Source organism: Vipera berus (assembly GCF_964194415.1).
Source record: "Vipera berus genome assembly, chromosome: 2".
Taxonomy (NCBI): Eukaryota; Metazoa; Chordata; class Lepidosauria; order Squamata; family Viperidae; genus Vipera; species Vipera berus.
This window is the reverse complement of record NC_138203.1, coordinates 63420607-63441778: the sequence shown is the minus strand read 5'-3', so window position 1 is coordinate 63441778 and position 21172 is coordinate 63420607. Positions and strand designations below refer to the sequence as shown.

General features: G+C 37.0%; 2 protein-coding genes across 2 annotated transcripts in view; one reads left to right on the top strand and one right to left on the bottom strand.

Moving 5' to 3' along the window:
* AOPEP (aminopeptidase O (putative)) overlaps window positions 1-14595 on the top strand; it is a 202189-nt gene extending 187594 nt beyond the window's left edge. The window contains exons 15-18 of the mRNA XM_081318746.1: window positions 8330-8416; window positions 10904-11047; window positions 11361-11389; window positions 14135-14595. Coding sequence (XP_081174872.1) covers window positions 8330-8416; window positions 10904-11047; window positions 11361-11389; window positions 14135-14195 — 321 coding nt within the window. The 3' untranslated portion in view covers window positions 14196-14595. The remainder of the gene's footprint in view (window positions 1-8329; window positions 8417-10903; window positions 11048-11360; window positions 11390-14134) is intronic.
* Window positions 14596-17757: 3162 nt separating this feature from the next.
* Window positions 17758-21172, bottom strand: part of FANCC (FA complementation group C) — a 69860-nt gene continuing 66445 nt past the window's right edge. The window contains exons 15-16 of the mRNA XM_081319362.1: window positions 19239-19439; window positions 17758-18672 (exon numbers count right to left, since the gene is read on the bottom strand). Of these exons, the coding sequence (XP_081175488.1) occupies window positions 18529-18672; window positions 19239-19439 (345 nt within the window). The 3' untranslated portion in view covers window positions 17758-18528. The remainder of the gene's footprint in view (window positions 18673-19238; window positions 19440-21172) is intronic.

Here is a 21172-nt window from a genome sequence, read left to right as displayed (position 1 = left end):
ATCAGCTCAAACACTGTAAGCCATGAACTGAGAATAGCAGCAAAAACTGACGCTACCCTAAATAATGTGCTTTTACTTTATCCAGAAGAGTTCAGGATTGAAAACCACACTGAAATGGAGCTGCCTCATTTATTCACCAGCCATGCTTCCTGCAGCAGTTGCACGTGGTATGAGCTCACTCGAAACTGTTTCTGGATAAAGAATTATTGTCTTATTTTCAAAATTATTTGGAGAGCTTAGATATAATTATTTCCATTTAGAAATGAGAAACCAGAGTTAGAATCGATCTGCTGAAATATTTGCAAACGTTTAAATTTCTATTAAAATCATCCTGCTTCCTGTGGCTCTTCAGTCAATTTTACCTGTAATAAAAATTAGCTCTCAAATTAGCTGTTGTGCCCTTCCTGTATATATTCCTGATTGGCTCCATTTGAAGCAATTCTTGGAGAAGATAGAAATTTATTTCATGACATTATTCTGTTTCCAGCAGCTTAAGACACACTTTGGATCAAGGCTTTTAGAACGAATACCGGGGAGATCAGGGGAGAAAAAAGGAGGCAGAATATAAGCAAACTGCTTTTGCAGAAAATGTGAGCAGTGCAAGCTATGGCATAATATACAGTGATACCTAATAGCACTTATACAACTGTTCTGTTGTAGTACAGAAGCAAACGAAACTGTGAAATCATATTTCACATGCCAGAGTTACATTGCTGTAAACTATAGAGAACTCTTGAGCTTCTTAACAGAGAAGATAACTTCTATCCATCTCCCAGACCATGAAAAGTCTGGCAGGCATCAGAGAACATGTTTACCGCAAAGTGGTATTTCTGTTTACCAGCTTTTGAATTGGGCAGTGTCTCATCTGTTCTGCTTAATCCTTCAGCAAGTTTGCTACCACACAGCATTTGTTTAGGAAAAAAAATTTCCCCACACCTTTTCAGGACAAAGTCATGGCTAAATTATTTTCTTTTTCACCCAAGTTATGTCTGTCTTAAAATTTCACTTTATTTTAAAAACTGTGTGACTATATATATAGCATCTAAGAAGGATTGCACATCAGAGAAGCTGTGGATCAGTCATATTCTCTCTCTCCCTCCCTCCCCTACTTCGCTCGATTATTTTGAGTGTTAAAAAAGGAGAAAAGAATGCATTACTGTATATGGCAATTGTGAATTCCTGATGGGAAGCAAAAAACAAATAAACAAACAAATTTCGGCTTATCCACAGTTATGTTTCTGTATTCAAGGGTAAGCTGGCTCAGGAATTCTGGGAGATGAAGTCCAAGAGTCATAATAGAGCAGAGGTTGCCTACCCCATAGATCAGAGGTCTTCAAACTTGGCCCTTTTATGACATGTGGACTTCAACTCCCAGAATTCCTCAGCCAGCGTGCCTGGCTGAGGAATTCTGGGAGTTGAAGTCCACAAGTCATAAAAGGGCCAAGTTTGAAGACCTCTGCCATAGATAATCATTTCCTCATCTTATCTATAGAGTAGATAAGTGCCCTAATAACTCTTACATATAATAAATATAGAATTCAAACTGTCAAATTGTAAATGATGTTATTCCAAATTTGGGGGTGCTTTACCTTGAAGCATTCCAAAAATATTATTGGAAGGACTGCAAATAATAATTTCCAGGCGAAACTGCTTGTGTATTTCTAATGCAGCTTCCTTCTTTTTCTTCCTTTATTAAAAACATGGATATAAGGGGTGGGGGTGGGGAATGGAACACCTGCATAATGTCTTTTAGCTGCTAGAACTGGGGAGTTTTTCATCTGAAATCTTCTGTCCAAATCCAACATTGGATATTTCAGAAGGAGTGTAATTTGTTTTCTTGGCTGTCCGTGACATTCTAAGGAGTCTTCTCCACACCAATCTCCAAAGTACGGTATTAATATTTCTGTCTCTTCAAGATCCAACTTTTGCTTCTATAGATTCCATCAGAATCACTTACATGATTTTGATCTTTGTAGGTATAGATAACTTCATGACATTTCAGTACGTTTTATAAGGCTATCCGGGCTGCTGGTTTCTAACTGCTGGTTCCTTTAAGGCAGGGGTAGGCAACCTTGGCTCTTTTATGACTTGTGGAGTTCAACTCCCAGAATTCCTGAGCCAGCTGCTTTAAGGGTTGATCCTAAAAGGCATAAGCTATCTATCACCACAATATCTTTATTGTCATTTTTAAGGCTGAGTGTTGTTGTTATTGTTACCTTATTTAATTGCGTCCCATTTTTTTCTCTATGCTCCTTGGTTTTGATTACTAGAGTTTGCCAATCCTTTGCTTTTTTGCCTGTCGGAGTAGTGTTATCAGTGTAGCACAAGTTATTGATCTATCCTCCCCCGCCCCCGGTTTTAAAACCATGGTAATCTCGTTCCAATCCATCTTCCCTTAAAATGTATTTGGCATATAAGTTGAATAAATAAGGGGAGAGTATACAGCTTTCAATGTAGACTGCTGATATCCTGTAAATGAAGTTTAGCTGTTGAGGTAAGATACTAGCCTACATCCTTCTATGAGCTATATAGTTGTTCCTTTAATGGAAGTAGAAGGTTAGCCTGGGGTGTGATTTCAAACACTGTAACATAATCTTATGTCAATATGATACTCATCTTGGAGTTGGGAAACTGTACTGTGAAGCACTGATTTATTTTTGTTTGTACTATAATTCATTTTTCGCATTGGAAGGTCAAAAATGTACTTAACACTTCCCCAGCACAATAAGCTGTATGGTGCTTCATTTTAGGTGTGCCTAAATAAGCATCCAGAGTTATGATTTAGACTAATTTGTCTCCTCTGGCTTTGAACATGCTAAAAAAACTCCACAGCAGGCATTTTTCTAAAGCATTCACTTTGCGTCACAATGCAGGAATCAGTTAAGAAGCAGTCCTTAGTAATAAGCTGATACATATACACAGCAGTCTGGAAGACTGGCATAATTTTGGCCTCCCTGTACTTAACTGGCTGTCCTATTTTCTTTGTATTCTAATGGTAAATGTTATACCTGCTCTCAGAAATAGTTTATGAAAAGAAGGGGCTTATAAAGGTACTGAGGTTATGGTGATGAATGGTGTAAATGCATAGAACAGAATTATAAAAGCAGAATTCCCTCCAAAAGTCAATACGGAAAGTTGAAGAAAACCATGATGTGTCTATACCTGCAAAGATCAGAATCATGCAAACCATGGTATTCTCTGTGACAGTATGGAAGCAGATGTTGGGCTTTGGAGAAGCAGACTAGGAAGACTATTGACACTTTGGAACTTTTGGTATTGGAGAATTGGTGTTGGACAGCCAAGAAAATAAACAAATGGCTCTTTTGAACAAATCAGCCCAGAGTTGTTCAAACCATAAATGAAGAATCTCAAATTATCTACAATTGGTCACATTCTGTGAACAACTAATTCTCTGGAGAAGGCTCTAATGCTGAGAAAGGACGACGGGAAGACGACAACCAGCAGCAGTCTATAAACTCACAGTGGTGATGAGAATATTGTTAGGGATAGTTCATCATGGAGAAAAACAAGAATATAAGAACAAGAATATAATTGATTATACAGAATTGAAACGGTTGTATTTGCATCATTTAAACTGAGCAAATTGTCTCAATTCAAAGTGGGGAAAGGGTATTCGGTGGATATACTAGTCTCCTAATTAATTACACTCTTGTTTTTGAAGTTTGCTCCTGTATTAAAATTCTTTCCCCACCCCAAATTTTTTTTTGATGATGTAGAACAGGGGTAGGCAACCTCGGCTCTTTTATGACTCATGGACTTCAACTCCCAGAATTCCTGAGCCAGCTGGCTCAGGAATTCTGGGCGTTGAAGTCCATGAGTCATAAAAGAGCCGAGGTTGCCTAGCCCTGATGTAGAACAAAGGAACCCAAGCCAATGATGGCTCACCCAAATGTGACTGGTTATAGTTGATTAGTTGGAGATGGGTGAGCAGTATCTTAAAGAGAACTCCTACCTGTATTTAACCACAATTGTATAACTACAAATATCTCGACCTGGAATGGGCAAAAATTTGATTTCTTGGCAATCTTATCCAATGGATATAAGCAGAATGGATCAATGGTATTCCTCTTTCTTTCCAAGCTGACTTCAGAGTAGGTTTTGTTTGTCCTTAATAACTATTATCCAACTGGTCAAGCCTGGCTACATAACGCTCTATTGGGAATTCATCATTTCTATTATTTATTTATTTACTTGGTAAATTTATATACCACCCCTCTCACTACCCAGAATGACCTTTTACAGTGTGATCACTAATTGTGGAGAATACATATTTCTCTCTCCCTTTTTCTTTCTATGGACCATGCAGATACATGTATGCACTCTTAAACTACAGCTAAGCAGGAGAACGCCAGTTTAGAAAACGATACATCTGCCCTCAAAAGTTGCAGCAATTCATGGATATCCAGCAGTTTTGTTTCAAAGGAAAAGGATTGTAAGGATTGCCAAAGGTCTATAGGCAACGCTTTTTAAATCAAAGATGCTTTTACCCAGGATCATATTTCAATTACAGATGGCAGCCCTGTGATCCTTGGATAAGAAAATAGTTGGTTTAAGGAGTTGATCCCAGGTGCTCCATGTGCCCTCCTCTACCCCCAGATATTTTTAACCATCATTTCCCTTTGAATCTAAAATGCTGCATTCCTAGTTACTTCTACACCAAATAAATTAGCTGCTTTTGATATGTTGCAGAACTTTGTTGACTCAGAGTAGTCCAAAGGTTGGGGGTTCAGATCGATATTATTCTACTCCCAGAAATGAAACCTTTTAGCTGGAAAGCTTGGGGGTGAACAGGGGATCTTATCTATAAGCATGAGCCAGCCATTTTTTCAGGGGTTAACATGTTTACGTAAGGGGACAATGTGTGTTATGTTGAGCAGTGTGCAAGATGGGAAGCAGATGAAGCCCTCTCTGCAACATGTGCTCGGTAGCATGTGAACATTTATTGTAATACAGCTGGTTATGGGAGTTGAAATCAGGGTTATTTTAATGGTTGTGGTATTATTGTGCATCTGATAGTCTGGAAACTATTATTATGTGAATTCTTAATTACAGGATAGCCTAATCTTTGATCTAAATGTTAATGTCTCTAATCATTTCTTTAGCTCTTTCATTTTAAGCAGAAGTAATAATGTTTACTTTGCAAAATGCTTGATGTTTATTAAGTAAATTGTTCTTCATCCTTGCAGATATCAAGAGGGGTTATAACTTCCTTAAGTACCCTCCTAATAACATCAAGGTTTATCTTATGTATCATGAGAAGTAATTTCTGTGATTGTGAGGTTTTTGTTTTTGTTTTGATACTACAGGAATAAAACTAGCAAAAGCGTATCAGTACGTATTTTTTCTATGTATAATTTCCTTACCTAGAAATAACAGGAAGTATATATGCTGTTTGAATATGTGAATGAATCTGTTCTTGGCGGCTGAGTTTTATTCTGGTTTGAATAAATTTATGAAGCTGTAAGAATCTGAAAGCCTCTGAAGTTATAGTAATATATTGTATAGGATCTTTTCTTTCTTTTGTATTATAATGTGAAATAATTTATAATTCAAAATTATTTTTTTCCTGACATCTTTAAAATTAAAAACAGCCATTAACTCCCTGAAGTTGGTGGACTCTTTCTAAAGACCAAAGTAATAGGGTTTTTTTGTTTTGAATAAAGCATATGTTCTGAATTACTTGTCTTTTAGATTGTATTTGCAAGTCGCTGACTAAACCATTTTCTTATATTTTCTTATTTATGCATAAGCCGGTTCTCAAACATATAAGTGGTCTGTTGGAATAATTACTTTAAGGAGAAATTATCAAAGTAGTCAAAATGCTGATTTTGTTGATTTGTTACAATAAGTTTACAACACATTTTTTTCCAAGTGGAAGATTAATTAAATGCTCTGATTTTCATCCTGAACATGAGCTTAGAACCCCTAAAGGCCATTGATTTTGGTGATTTAATTTTAAATTTAAAAAAAAAGACTGTATTCTGAAGTAGGGTGTTTTTTTTCATCCTCCAGACCAGGAAAATTAAGAAAATATTCTTATGGACTTGTTGCTTCTTTCCATGTTTCTCTAAACGGATAATAGTCTAGTTTGATAAACTGTGATACACATTATATCTAAACAGTATGCCAAACCAGGTTCAGTTTTTTTATTGTAATCCATTGAGGTTGAGTAGCTTATTCTCAGGTAAATGTGTATAAGCATATATAGATAATCAAACCCAAATTTTGAACCACTTTTGGAAATAAGAAATTAGCTCATGTCCCTGCTTTGGCAAATTCTTCTGGTGCAGCCAAAGCTCAAGTCCAAATTGGGTGAGTTTACAAGTTGTTAATTTGAGAAATGGGAAGCATGAAAGAGATTTGGCACCAATTTTGAGGTGGTTGATCAGGTTTGAACTGTATCATGTGGAAAGAGGGCTATTCTGCAAAATGAATCATTTTATTCCACAGTTGCTTATATTCTAATAATCACTAAGATTAAACAGCAAAGCAGTGAGTATATTACTTTTTTTGGTTTGTTGTATAGTTTAATCTTAATTCCATTACTGTATAGAGCAGACATGTCAAACACAAGGCCCGGGGGCCAGATGTGGCCCGCGAACTGGTTTCATGCGGCCCGCAAAGCCATCCTGGAAACAGTGAGGGAACGGCCCCCACTGCCTTGGCCCTGGCCCAGAGACCCTCCTTCTGCCAGAGACCCTCAGATCTGTCCCACTCCTGCCCAGGCCCCCATAGGCACCCTTGATGCGAACGATGTAGAGCTGGCCATGCCCACCCAGTAGGCCATACACACTAGCCACGCCCACCCAGTAGGCCACACCCACCCAGGCCACACCCACCCAGCCCCCTGAGGGCAACCGCAATGCTGATGTGGCCCTCAATGAAATTGAGTTTGACACCCCTGGTATAGAGCGTGCCTAAATACATAAAGACCCCACAAACAAATAAATGGGAACTGTTCTGCCTATTTTACCACATCCTACTAAATTATTAGGATTTGATCCTTTGTAGCTACTGATTAATTTGCTATTGAGACATGAGATGTTGTGAGTTGTGCAGCATGCTGGCCCTTTGCATTTCTAGTCCTTCTGTTGCCATAGAATAGAGAGAGGAAGCACTGGGATGGGAGGGGAGGATAGTTGATAGCCTCTCTTGACATCAGCAACTTGGCAAAAAACATGTTTTTTTCTTCCGTATTTGTTCAGTCAGTAAAACCTGTGTTGAAGCAAGTAGTTCATTATAGCTGACAAGATGATGGAGATGATAGTAAAATCTTGGCTTACCTGCTGAGTTTTTGCTATGGTTTCCATCGGTGGGTTTTTCCCCACAGAGGCCCAAAAACCTCCTAGACCTTTGAAAGAGACAGAGAGAACAATACCACTTGGGAAAGAATTTCCGGGCATGAATTAAGGATAACGACATCACCTCCTTGCCTTGATTCTTCAGACTGTTTAACAATTTTCTGCCTCAGCTTCTGTTCTGGGGAGAGTGAGGGAAGATGGCTCTAGCTAAAAAAAAGTTCCTCTATACCGCAGGACTGTGTGAATATGAATGAATGAAAGTAATCTCTGGGACAGGGATTTCTTTTATGGAGAGATTCACATGATAGGCTCCGCTAATTCAAGTTCATACACACTCTTGCTTTTAGCATGGGAAAGCAGTTCCCAAGCTGGATCCATGTGAAAAAGTTCTGTGGCACAACTCCCCAGCAATTTTGGGGATTATATACATTCCTTATATACATTCCTCTAAAGCCAAGAATCCCAATTTACATGTAATGCTAAACAAAGACTCGATAGAGAGCCCTTAGTTTTTGTCATTCTCAGCGGCACAAAGAACTACCAGCATTATCTCTTTTCCCCCAAAATTCTAATGAATTCTGGTTTAAATCTGAGCACTGTAAGAGGAGTTGCCATTTTTAGCATGTCCTTGGGTATAACTTCACATATTTTGCTTTACTCTGAGCATTGGTTTGGAATAAATAAATAATTTTAGGTGCTTTATCAATAAAAAAGATTTTCAGGATGAAATATGCTATTAAAAACTGAATTTGTTTGAAAAATTGGTTTTACCTTTAATTATTTGATATTGTAACACTGGTTGTTTTAGACTTCCATTTTTTTATTACAACGGAGCCATGTTGCATTGTTAGCATGCCTGGTTAATATTGAGAATCTAGTGTTAAAATGGAAGAGTTTTTTCTGAGGGGGGTGTCTTTTAAAAAAAACAACTTGAGTTAATTTAAATGTCACAGCCACATTTTAATGAGTGTTTAAAAATTTTCATATTTTTTTCTCTCTTACTAAAGGTTCGACATCGATGGTGTGAGCTGATTGTTAAGCACAAGTATGTGGCAGGATATGCTGATGTTGAGAAATTCCTCAAGGAAGATCAGGTCAGTGTTGTTTAGGCACCCTTGTTGTATTGCCAAATGCTACATAAACTACACAACACAGATACATTGGAAATGATCTTTCAAAGGTGGAACCAATATAAATCCTGCTTTTTGTTCAGATTTGTTAAAATTTGACTACAAGTTCTTCACTGTGGTGTTCACATTGCATAGTAGGAGCTTCATTGAAATTGGATCTGTTGCTCTGGAGGAGATGTCCAACCTCAGAGTGGAAGTTCACCCTCTGAAAGCTCCTAGCCCCCGTTGAATTTTCTTCAGCTTTTATTCTGTCACCGGTGCCCATTGTCAGAGGGAATATTAATTTATGCAGGAAAATACAAATTAAAACAAAGTGTGGCATCAGCACTTCCGATATTATATACTCTTCAAATAATTAGACCACTTACAGTATCTGTATTAAAGTGCAAGATAAACAATTGTGCATTTTTTAAAAAGTGTGTGTGAAGATTATTGCTTTTCCCCCCTGCTTTTTGCTGACAAAGTCTATCCATAGCTGTTTTTTTTTATGAGTCTTCTGAGAAAAAAAGTATGCAAACTCTGGAATGATACCATTTGAAATCAAGCCAGTGTCTTTTTGTTCCTGTCTGGAAAGATTATTTGCTTCTTCAAAAGTCTGAACCAAATGCCAATATGACCAGTTAATATTTAAGATAACAGAATTTCCAATGTAGACTAAACTTGAGCTATGGAAAATAGTGGTGAAATAATCAAATCAGATTTGGAATTTTTAGTGATGGATTTCACAATTCATTTTGGCAGTAAGTGACAGATAGAGATGATAATATCCATTCAATTTAAATCCTGTATGCTGGTTTATTTCTACTTTAATGCAGAGTTCCCCTCCATGAGAGAAGTTTGCATGGTTTAGCAATAAATGCATAACAGAAAGGAGATAAATTTTAGATTCTCTCATTTTTCTTTCTTCTTCTTTCTTCCTGTTTGTAAAAAATACTAACATAACAAAAATAGCAAAATAATAATAGATTTTGCTAATACGTATCTTCAGTTTCAGAAACCACTGTGCACCTGATTTAAAGTGAAGCTAAGCTTCTATGGTAAATAATACAAACAAAGGTCTCCTTATTGTGTAAAGGGAAGCATATTATTTCAAACACAAAGAGAACAAAATGAATTGTCAAAAATGGTGTAGGTTGTCTAAGTGTACAAAGTTGTCATACAATCCCAGATTTTTAAAAGTCTATCACTATGGAAAATGAAAGGCAAATTACACTGGAAAGAAGATTACCCACCTAGGCTATCTCTCCTGAGAAAGTTTTCTTCCTGATAAAACAGGTTTCATGTGTAGTTCTGAAGGTTGTTAAGTAGTAGACTATTATCTAATAATCTGTCATAATTATTAAGTACTGTGATGGTGAGTTTGGTAACTATCCATTGCTTTTTGTCTCCAAAACTGTTGTAGTCTATGTTTCGATATTTTACTTTCTTTTCTCCAATTCTTCATTTTCTTAGGATCCAGGTCAAAATAATGTAGAACTTGTGGCTCTTGTGTAGTTTTTAAAATCAGTTATGGGGAGGGAGGAAAAAGGTGAGTCTACACTTGTGTGTGGGAGATGATTAGGATTTTTCTTCCTATCACCACCGGCACTGAGGAAGATATGTAGACACCCTTCCCCCCCCCCAGTACTTTGGTTACAAATGGTAACAGTACCACTGAGAAGAGTGAACAAAATTTGTGTCTTTCTTCTATTGTCTAATTTGTTGTTCTTCAACTTTGGAAGTTGTCTTTCTTTAAAATGTGTGAGGTTTTCTCAGTGGTTCAGATATCAGAATCATCTCTATTCAGTATGGATGAAAAAAGTCGACCCATTATTCTGTGGAGCCCTAAATTAGTTGAACGCTATCACAATTAAATCTTGCCAAAACTGTAAAATTAACTGGTCATAATTGACTTAAATTCCCATTGCTTTCACCAGGATGAAATTGTCTCTTGCATTGAGGTCAATTAATTTTTGTTTCATGTCTATCTGATGCATTGCATTTGCTCCCTGCAATATTAGGTTATGCCTTTTAATAAATGTCGTGTCTCTAAAAAAATTTCAAGGAATTATTCCATCAATTAAGATTTCATCGATAAATGATATATGGGGATTTTCATGAAATATTGAATATCCTGTTGCCTTACTACGCAGTTATACTTCTGAAATGCCATGATACTTTGGAATAGTTTGGAACTTTGACATGCAAAATAAATGGATGCTCCTAAAACATTTAGGTCATAGTCAAGGTGAAAGTAAATTCCCATTGTTCAAGCAGAAACTCACTTGTTCACTTGGGTTTTTCTTAGAGATAATTACATTTCAGTTTTGCTTGGGTTTAAGAAGAAATGACTGGTTGCATTACGCTAAATTCTTACAGGTAATTTTAATAGAAAAAATTATAACGGTCTTACATTATTTGAAAACATCACAAAATTATATATGCTGTAGGATGACTTTCTTCCTCTTACAGGCAATGGGTGTCTACCTCTATGGAGAATTAATGTTGAATGAGGATGCAAAACAACAAGAAATTGCCTATAAAACTTTTGCTACAATTCGTGACCAGATGGATGCATCCACAGCTAAAGTAGTGGCAGAAATGTTATCTGACAAGGTGATTTCCCCTCCTCCCCCCAGATAATTTAGTTGGGCACTTTCAAAGGACAGCAGCTGTACCACAAAGGCTTATAAATGAATGAAAAGGTTATTTTTTATCAAATTATTGTATCAAACCATTTAAAATAGTGGTATAACCTTGAATAGTTAACAAGACTTTTGATGTAATTCTTACAGTATTGAAGAAAAAAATTCCTTAAATTATCCTTGTTTTATCAGTGAGCAAATGCTTACTTTTTTTTCCTGAATTGACCAATCTTTTCAAGAAAAAAGATAATTCCAACTACCTATGTATCTGTTATTTGCAAGAGGTTGCAACAACAGTTCATATGGAACTTATGTAAGTATATGAAAAGCTTCTGTATGGACTAGGTTGATTTATAAAAACGTTTAGTTCTTTCCTCAATCTTTGCTAGAGAGCACAGTCTACTACAAAATCTTCTGAAATACATACATAGACATTTTTGAATTTTGCAGTATGCCAACTTTTTACTCCATCCTTTTTAATTTCATAAAACATGAAGTTTAATGGTTCTAATGCCAGCTTTAAGGGGGTATGAACATCTTAGAAAAAAACTAACAACCACAAATGACTTAGCTTTGATTAAATATCATGCTTTGTACATCGAAAACTAGTTCCAAATGCTTAACAGATATAATGAATAACTTCGGTAGTTGTAAGGCAAATTTAGTTATAAAATACTTCCCTCATCCATTTAGGCGTTTTGGAATGTAATTTTATAATGCAGATATGGAGTAATTAATTGGAGTACTTGAAGCATCCCCTCCAGACCTGTATTCTGTAGGTGCAAATTGGGGATCTCTCAGGTATGAAAGTTTAATATATGTAAAATGGAACTTCCAGGATTATGAAATTGCTTCCATAAATCTTCTTTAGGAGACATGTGGCATCAATTCTGTGACCTGTCTTGTAAATCTGTAACTCTTAAGCTTCTTATTCCACATACTGTAGAATGAAAGGAACTGACATAACATCTTGCAGTTTAATACTTTGGAAGCTTTTTTTGGTTGTTGTTCTTTAAAGGGATAGGAGTATGTTTTAAATCAGGGGTCCCCAACCCCTGGGCCAGGGCCCACTACCAGGCTGTGGCCTATTTGCAACTGGGCTGTGTGAGCAGCAGACCGGCACACAAGCGTGTGCAGCTCAACTTGCGCAAGCGGGCCGGTGTACCCGCACGTGTGCAGCTCAACTTGCTTAAGTCAAGCTGCGCTTGCATGCATGTGTGCCAGTCCACCACTCGCACAAGTTGAGGTGTGTGCATGCCCCCAGACCACCCCTTGCATGGCCCAGTTTCCCTCTCCCCCCCGCCAGGCCAAGTTGCAGAGATTGGGGACCGCTGTTTTAAATGGTTCATTGTGTGCTTAAGTGAGCCATCATATTACTCTAGAATAATTTCACGATCTTCATTAAAGATAGTTAATTTACTTGTACACCATTCTAATTGTTTCTAGAGCTGATCTGCAGCACTACTGTATTCTAACAGGTGAATGAAATAAATGTGAAAGTTGTTTTCAAATCTCCAGTTCTCGGATAAAGTTCTTATTACAGCTGACAGTTTGTACAGATTCCATTCCTGTTTTGGTTGTTTGGGTTCCTGGCATGCTGATTTGTGATTTAAGATTAAAATCACATTGCCAGGGATTACCACATAACTATGACATTACCTTCTGTGGCTTAATTCATGATGGTCTCATTCAGCTTCTTGGAACCTGCTACCCTCCTCTTAAGATACACAGAGAAGCTATTGAAGAACATCAACTACTTTTTAACTATATTTCGATGGAGACCTCTCTAGTGAGGTGCAGAGCTTAGCTGATTGGTGAACAGTGATTGATTTCCTCTTTGTTCACAGTGGCTAAGTTCTGCACCTGAAGAGAAGTTGAGATCCAAGACTTGCCTAAAATTTCCGAGACCTGATTGATCCTGCAGCGATTGTATCATAGCAAGTATTTTCACAGAATGCAGATTATAAACAATGAAGATGCTACCCAATCCCTGTGTGCTTCTTTCTACCAAGAATGGGAAAAAAACCTTATGGGGGTGGGGGAAATCCAGGTTTTAGTTACAGTAGAGAAGTAACCAGCTGCTTTAAAAAAAGTTTGTTATACTTTGTTTGCTTAGCACCTAGATACTAACATAGTGTATCAGCCCATCCTGTAGCATTTTACATATTTGCCTTTAAAACAAACTTAGCATTTAAGCATTCAGGTTGCAAGTTTAATCAACTGGACAAATTGCTATTGTTTCTAATAAATGCTCTTTTCTTTTTGTTGGTATGGGAGCTGCCCCATGCAGCAGTTGCTGTTCCTGGCTGTTGATGGACCCGTCCTCCGGTGCCTACTGAGCTGATATCAGTTCTGATTTTATATACTGGCTCAGTTCAGCAGGAACAGGAGTCGAGCCCTAAAGCAAAAACCAAAGCAAAACACACACACACACACCCAAAAAAATATTTTCTGAATACACAGATGCCGGTGAAAACTAATGTTTATTTCAAAGCTAGCAGAGACTGATATTTTGATGGGAAGCACAAATCTTTATGTGGGCTACCCAGCCACAATCCTGCAGAATACACAATGATTAAGTATTTGTAGATTGCGTAAAGGAATTCTTAACTCAAGCAACAAACACAATGAGTAATCTCTTGAATGCTTTATTCTCCCAATGTTTTCAGAAAGAATAGCTATGAACTTTCTTGTTGTTGTGTCTAGGATATATATATTTGAAGAAAACAACTGTGATAATTGCATAGTTAGACGTTCCTTACACCATTCTGGTGTGATTTTTTCCCTTCTGTTATGGAACACCACAGCCTCCTGCCTTCTCAAATTGCACAGAAGCTGACAGGAAACCTGATAGTCAGAGAACATCAAATTACCAATGCTGCAATTCTTTCCCACTGTCTGCATTCAAGAAAAATTAGAGTGGCAGAGATGCCATCTGAAGAAGTGGGGTTGTAAAGAATAGCCATCCCATTTATTACTCTTTTCCTGCATTTTTTTTTAAAAAAAGCATTGCTTCGCTGTGATAGAATAATACGTCTTACCACTGTTTCCCTTACAGGAAAGGCAGAGGCTTTAGCTGTATTTGTTACCAAATGCTGGTGGTATTAGAATTTCTTTGATTCTGGACATCAAAGAGAGGATTATGTTGCTGCTAAAACAATCAGCTGAAAAACTTTTTGTGCAGAGTACGTCTTTTTCTAGAAGGTGACAGAAACCAGGAAGAACAAGTCCTTCATCTCCCTCATAGTAAAATACAATTATGCATGTGGATCCAAGGCCAAAAAGAGAAAAAGAAATATACAAAGAGCTAAACCCTTCAGTCAAGAGAATATTATATGCTAATTTAAATTGAACTTAATGTGTTTTGCTTAATTAAAGTATTACTGTGATTTGTTATTGTACTGCTCTCCTGTGCCCAACGCTGACTACGTTTCATTCAAAGCAATGGTACAACCTCAATAATCTGAATTTGTATCACTCCCTTCTTTGTAAAACATATTTTGTAAATAAACTGATTATGTAAACATTGTGATAGTTGTTTTTTGCTTGAGACATATCTCTGTGTGTATACATGCGCTGTTTTCAAATGTCAGTGGATGTACTAATGAGTTAAAAATCTGCAGCCATGCCCTTGTTAGCTAAGAGGGGAGACACACTCTTACTCATGCATGTATCCAGTCAGAGTAACCCTATTTACCCCCTTTTTGCCTTTCAAACCAAACTAATGTTTCTAAATTTTAATAAGCTGAATTAAACTGCTGGCAGTCCTGGATTCAGCTCTGCAGACATCTGGAGCCAGCATGGCCTCTTACTGAGCTACAGCAATGGCTCTTACTGTAGACCTTTTGATGTATTCAAGAAAGGATCGGAATGATTCTTTGAAAGAAGTTGTGCTCTATTTCACATTATCCTTTTGCAAAGGATAATGAAGGAAAAGCAAGTCATTTTGTTACGCCATTGTGAAAGATAACAGGCTGACTAAGGGAATTCAGAAAGTAAAACACTACAAAGGGAGCAATTGCTTTGTGATTTAAACTATATTAATGTGATTGTTTTGTCAAATGTAGAACACTACATAACTCCATAACGGCTGTGGATAGCATGTGCTGTATTAGTAACAAACCCATGAAGTACAAATAACAATCCACATCCAGAAGAAATATTTGGCTTTTGTATATGTCAATTTTACATTCAAACATTTCTGTTAAATGTACATCCACTTCCATCACAGCTCTCCCATGTAAAAAGAAAGAGACCTCTGTTGACTTGTTTGGATATTGCTAATTAATCCTTTAATGCCAAAGATATCAGACATACATTCAGTAGCGTTGAGTACAAAGTAACAATTCTTTGACGATCACAAGATCAGTTAATGTACCTTTTAAGTTTAGAAAAGATTAACTGAATGCCAGTGACATCTTCTTCCTTTTATTTGGTATTTTAATTCCATTATGTGCCATGTTTTGAGTTCTGAATAAGAATTCAAGTTGGCTTTTGTTTGATATAAAAATAAGTCTATATAACCTGAAGAGTATATAAAGTATTAAACAATAGTCTTTAGTGCTTTTGTATCCAACCTAATGCATGGAATATGTGTGACAATGCCCACATTCTTAATCCAAATGCAGGAACATATAAAAGTGCAGCTGTTAAGTTTTTCTCTCATTCTTCTCATGCTGTGGTAATGATTTTATTTCTGTAGTGTTCATCCTCCCATAAGGAGCCCAAGGCAGTCTGATGAATGGGTTTATGGAGCTAGTATCAACTTCTATATATATAAATTTTCCCCAATGACAATCTGTCCCTAATTTGGGGCTTCAGGTTTTCCAACAATGTACTCATTGCCACTGTAACTCAGTCCATCCATTTTGCTGCTGGTTCTCCCCCCCCACACACACACACCTTTTCCAGTATTGAAAGCATTCTCCAGAGAGGTAGGTCTTCATGTATCCAAAGTAGGCTAATATGAGTCTGGCCATTATTTTTTTCACTAGCCAATTAAAGAGAAATATGATTAATAATGAGAGGATTAATGTGGAAAAGTCAAACCATTAGCAGTTTCTAAAACATTTTTTTTCCTCTCAATACTTTATTGCTTAAAACAAAATGATAGTCTAGGGAGAAATCAACTACTGAAGGATTTGCTGCTTGCCAATTGAAAGTTGGTCAGGTTGCTTGTGGGTTGGCAGGATGGCAACAGGGATGCAAGACTTCAGTCAGAGTTGCGGTGTCTGTAGAACGCTGGCCATGCAAAGGGCCTAGTCAGTTTGAGTATACCTAAGCCCTTTAGAAAGCAGTTCAAAGGGCTTTTAACACCTTTTATAGACTCAGACGGTCGGTTGAAGGAATACAGCCAGAAAAAGCAAGGGAAACTCTTCTGGCATTTGGTATTAAATGGACCACCCCGGTGCAAATTCCCAGAATCAATGTTAAGATATCATTTAAATTGCAACTATGAACATGCCTTTAAAAAGGGGAGGAGGAGAGGTGTCAAATTTTCAAGCATTAGGCAGCTTGATGGGAAACAGCACTATATGTATATGTGGTTCTGCGTTAGGAGTAACTGAGCTACCTCCTAACAGGCTGTTTTTATAACTTTCCATAAAACGGCAATCCAAAAATGCACCTTGGGTCCATTACTGATACAGGAAAGCATCACAAGTATTATTGCAAGAAATAGTATTTTCTAAAATGGAAGGGGGAAAAAAGACTGTTATAATCACTACTTTGAAATGAATGATCTCCTTTAGATTTAGAAGATGATGTTGGAATACGCTACAAGCAGTCCTTGACTTACAACCATATTTGAGTCGGGAGTCTTGGCTGTTAAGCAATGTGTTTGTTAACTGAGTCACACCCAATTATACAAACTTTCCCTCCCCCCCCCCGTGGTTGTAAAGTGAATCAGATGGTCGTTAAGCAAATCTGGTTTCCCCTATTGACCTTTGTTTGCCTGAAGCCAGCTGGGAGATTGCAGATGGCAATCGTGTGACCGTGGGATGCTACAACTGTTGTTAAATACATGCTGGTTGCCAAGTGCCTGAATTTTAAATACGAGACCGTGGGGACAGGGCAACAATCGTTCAGTTCAAAGGATCGTTCCAGTGCCATCTTAATTTTGAATGGTTGAGGATTAACTGTAGAATTCTGAACACATGCAGTTCTGTAACAGTCACATAATTTATTTTCAGGAGTGGGAGGAGCAGATTCTAATTTGGCAAACGTATTACATAGTTTTAAGGGGCAGAGAAAGCCCTGTATTTCATATAGTAGTATGAAAAATTAATTTTTCTTAGGTTTAAATGGCTAGTCACCAGAATAGAAAACATTAAGGTTTTATATAAATTAGAGATCCAGAACATCATACTTCAAAAACACCAATTACATAGTGCAGGGGTCAGAAGAGCCAGTTTGTATATACTCGGCAATCAAACCCTGATGTATCTCATGTTAATCATTTATCGTAGTTTAATGTTTATGGGATTTTTCTCCTTGTTTTGGGAACTCATCCTATCCCTCAAAAAGCATGCTGGCATAAGAATCCCACTATTCCTACGTAGGAGGAGATTTAAATTAGAAGCCTTAAAGGAAACTTCTAAAAATCCAAATGCATAGCTTACAGCCGACATGCCAAACTCGCGATGTCAAGTGATGTTGCGCAACCTATCGGGACGGTTTTGGTATTACCGGCAATGGGGTGGGTGCAGTTTCCGGATGACGCGCAGTTTGACACCCCTGGTTTACAGGAAGTATGTTCTTCTTGTGCAGTATAAAAATCTCTCTTGTCAGAGATTTCCAAACAAGTCTTTTATTTATGAGATTTAGATTCTTAAGTTGCAAATTGGGAGACATCCTTGTTAAGTACAAACTTTTAATAGCAGCTTGTTAGTTCTGCTATGAAAGGAGGAATTTTTTTAAAAAAATCAATTTTTAAAATTGCACAAATCTTTCCTTGGCAGTGTTCCATGTCTGCAGCTCAGGAAAGGTCTATGGTCCATGTAGCCCCAGGAAAGGAAAATACATTTGCTGACTAATGCCACTTTAACAAAATATGATATTTGCTTCCTGTTGAAGAAAACAAGTTAGAAGAAACACAAGTAGGTGTTTGGTCACTGATCTAATGGAAAAATTTAGTTCAAAAGGAATCACTAATAATCATGTGCTTGTAACGGGGCTTAGATGCCACAAAGTGGTATAGCAGAAATAAGATGCTTGTAAATGATTGCATCAATAAAGCATGCCACTATTTTAAACATTTTCTCAAAGTAAAGAAAAAAGAACAGCTTTACAATGCACTTTTGAGTAACTTTGAACTGCAAATGCAGAAAAACTACATGAACATCATTATTGTACAGTTTGTAAATGACAGTCTTGTCTTCCAATCTCTTTCAGAAAATGCCCATTTGAAAACAGCTACTTTCTCTCCTTCTATTCCATAATTCTAAATAAGTACTAAGCACCACATCGGAATTCCTGGAGCAGATCATTTGCTAGCTTTACAGAGCATTGATATTTCACTCCAAGTTGGCTAGCTGTATTTGAGATACGGGTAAGAAGTCCAATAACCTCTGGGATTTCACCACCTCTAGCTAGAATCTGAAAGAAGTTGAGGGGAAAAAATAAATTTAAAATTAGAATATTACCTTATGGCACAGACAAACATTTTTCTGCTCTCTAGCATGCTAGATAGTTCACAGATATTCACAGGCCAAAAGAGAAAGCAAAAAAATTCTAAAAGCTCATTCATTAAGAACTCAAAATGGGTATATTAGTGATTTCTGAAGAGGTGTTTGTTGCTGACTAGTTTCTGCTCTGCCCAATGAGGGAACCAAAATTACTCCGCAAAGAGGATCTTCTGCTAAATATTTTCAAGAGCTGAGCAGCAGCAAAACATGCCTAAGCACAGGACCTTATTAAATTAAACCCAATGAAGGTTGAAAAAAACGTAAGTGTTGTCCCTATAGTCAAAACCAGTTAATTGTTTAAAATTACTAGACCAGATTACAATTCCCATTTCTGATCTACGATTACTATCTTGAGTGATGGGAGGTATAGCCAAACACACCAACGAAGTACCATGTGGAAAAATTGAAACATATAAATGACTATGTTTTTTCAGTACAGGAATTGTAATATTCTGCTATTAGGAAAAAAAAACTTACATATGTAATCAATTCCCTGGCTACGGTGTGTCCGTTAGGAGTAAATAGTACAAAGCTGATAATCAGATGCATAAAAATATGTTTAGCTGCAGGATGATTTACACTGGTTTTGCTGCTGAATAGAGTTTGTAGGTCTGCAACAGAAATGGTTGGCATCCTTGAGAGGCTTGTCAGATAGTCACATACAGATCTAGCTTCTACCTGTTGACAACAATTGGAAGGAATCAAGGGTTAGCTGAAGAATAAAAGTCATATTCATTTTATGAAATTTGCAGCAAAGTACAGACTGGATTCGTAGGCCGATAATGGGAAGTAATGAGAGTGGAGAAGGGAAGGAGACCATGGGCCAGAAGAGGAAAGATACAAAAGATTTTTTAAAATTGTCTCTTTAGTCTTGAAAAACTAAAGCACTGCAGGCCGTGATCCAGAATTTGACCCGTGTGTGTAAATAAAAGGAAGTGGTAAAATCCACAGAGCAGAATAAAGGTAGATTGTTATATTGTGGGGGAAATAACAGAAGGTTATTTGAGGGCTCAACATAATACTACAACTACAAATCAATTAAACTCCATGCAATTTGACTTCTTCTGATAAAAAATTCTGATAGGAATTCAAGTGTTTGGCTTCCTCCTCCTATTATTGTCAAAAGTTTCCCTCCCCTCCTTTTCACCTCTTCAAGCAGCCAGAACAAACAGTTTCTGGAGCCAAAATGGAAGCAGAATTTGATTGTCTGTGCATTAAAGGAAATTATTGGCCACATAGAACTTGAAATATTTACTACATTAAAGGCATGTCAGGGATGGAAAAGAAATAAAAAGCAATATGCAAATTTCCTGCCTGCTGGCCTTTAATTTTAAGCAAGTGATTTCCTTATTCACTTCTATTTACACACACACATATATATATAATATCCTGTTTAAATATCTTTTATCTCATTATTTTTAAACAAACAATGCACTCCTTTTCTATTGTCAGTCACTACATAGTATTGCATGAGATGTGCCCAAAGTCAAATATTTACATATATAACATAGTTATCCTTGCTACTATCCAATACAGATTCTTGGTAACTCATAACATAAAAACACAATAATAACATTTGTAAAATAAAAACGACAATCAAAACAGGCAAAACCAAAGTTCAAAAGGCAGCTTAACCGACCTATGAGAGCTAGCTTGGTACAGTGGTTAAGGCACCAGACTAAAAACCAGGCCATGTGTTCTAGTCCTGCCTTAAGCATGCAAGCCAGCTAGGCAACCTAGAGGTTATAGTGCATTTTTGTGACCTACTTTTCTCAAGAAATAATATTATTCAAGGGAAGCCAGAACAAGGAAGTAGCTAGCACTGGTTTCTTGAACTTCTGAAGGATGTAAAAAAAAACAACAGCAAGATTCATGGCTAGATTCACTCTTGAAAAATGCGTTTAGACCTGGCAGCAAGACCAAAGCCATGGATCAGCCTTGTTGAATATCTGCTTTATCCCAATCCACTAAACAGGATAGAATACAACCATGTTGCTCAGAAATGATCATGGTTAACTCAATTATCACACCAATTATTCATAACACCAGTGTTTATAGAAACATAGAAGAGAAAGGCTTAAATACATACATAAATTTTAGTTCCCTGATAATCCTGGCCCACATTCTCCAAATGGGGCATGAAAGACCAACATTAATTGACAGGACAAGAATTAACAACGGTATTGAAGATGGAATATATATTATTTATTTTATCTATAAAATGTTATATAGAAAACACCATGAAACAACCAAAAGCAAGCAGGCAGATCATAAAAAACAGTGGCAATTTATCTCGCTTCTTTCAAAGGTAAATTTTCTGAAATTTACTTTTGTGTGACATTTAAATAGAATTGTTGTGTCCTTACACTAACAAAAAGTAGCCTTGCTATAAAAGCCAATTATCTGAAATT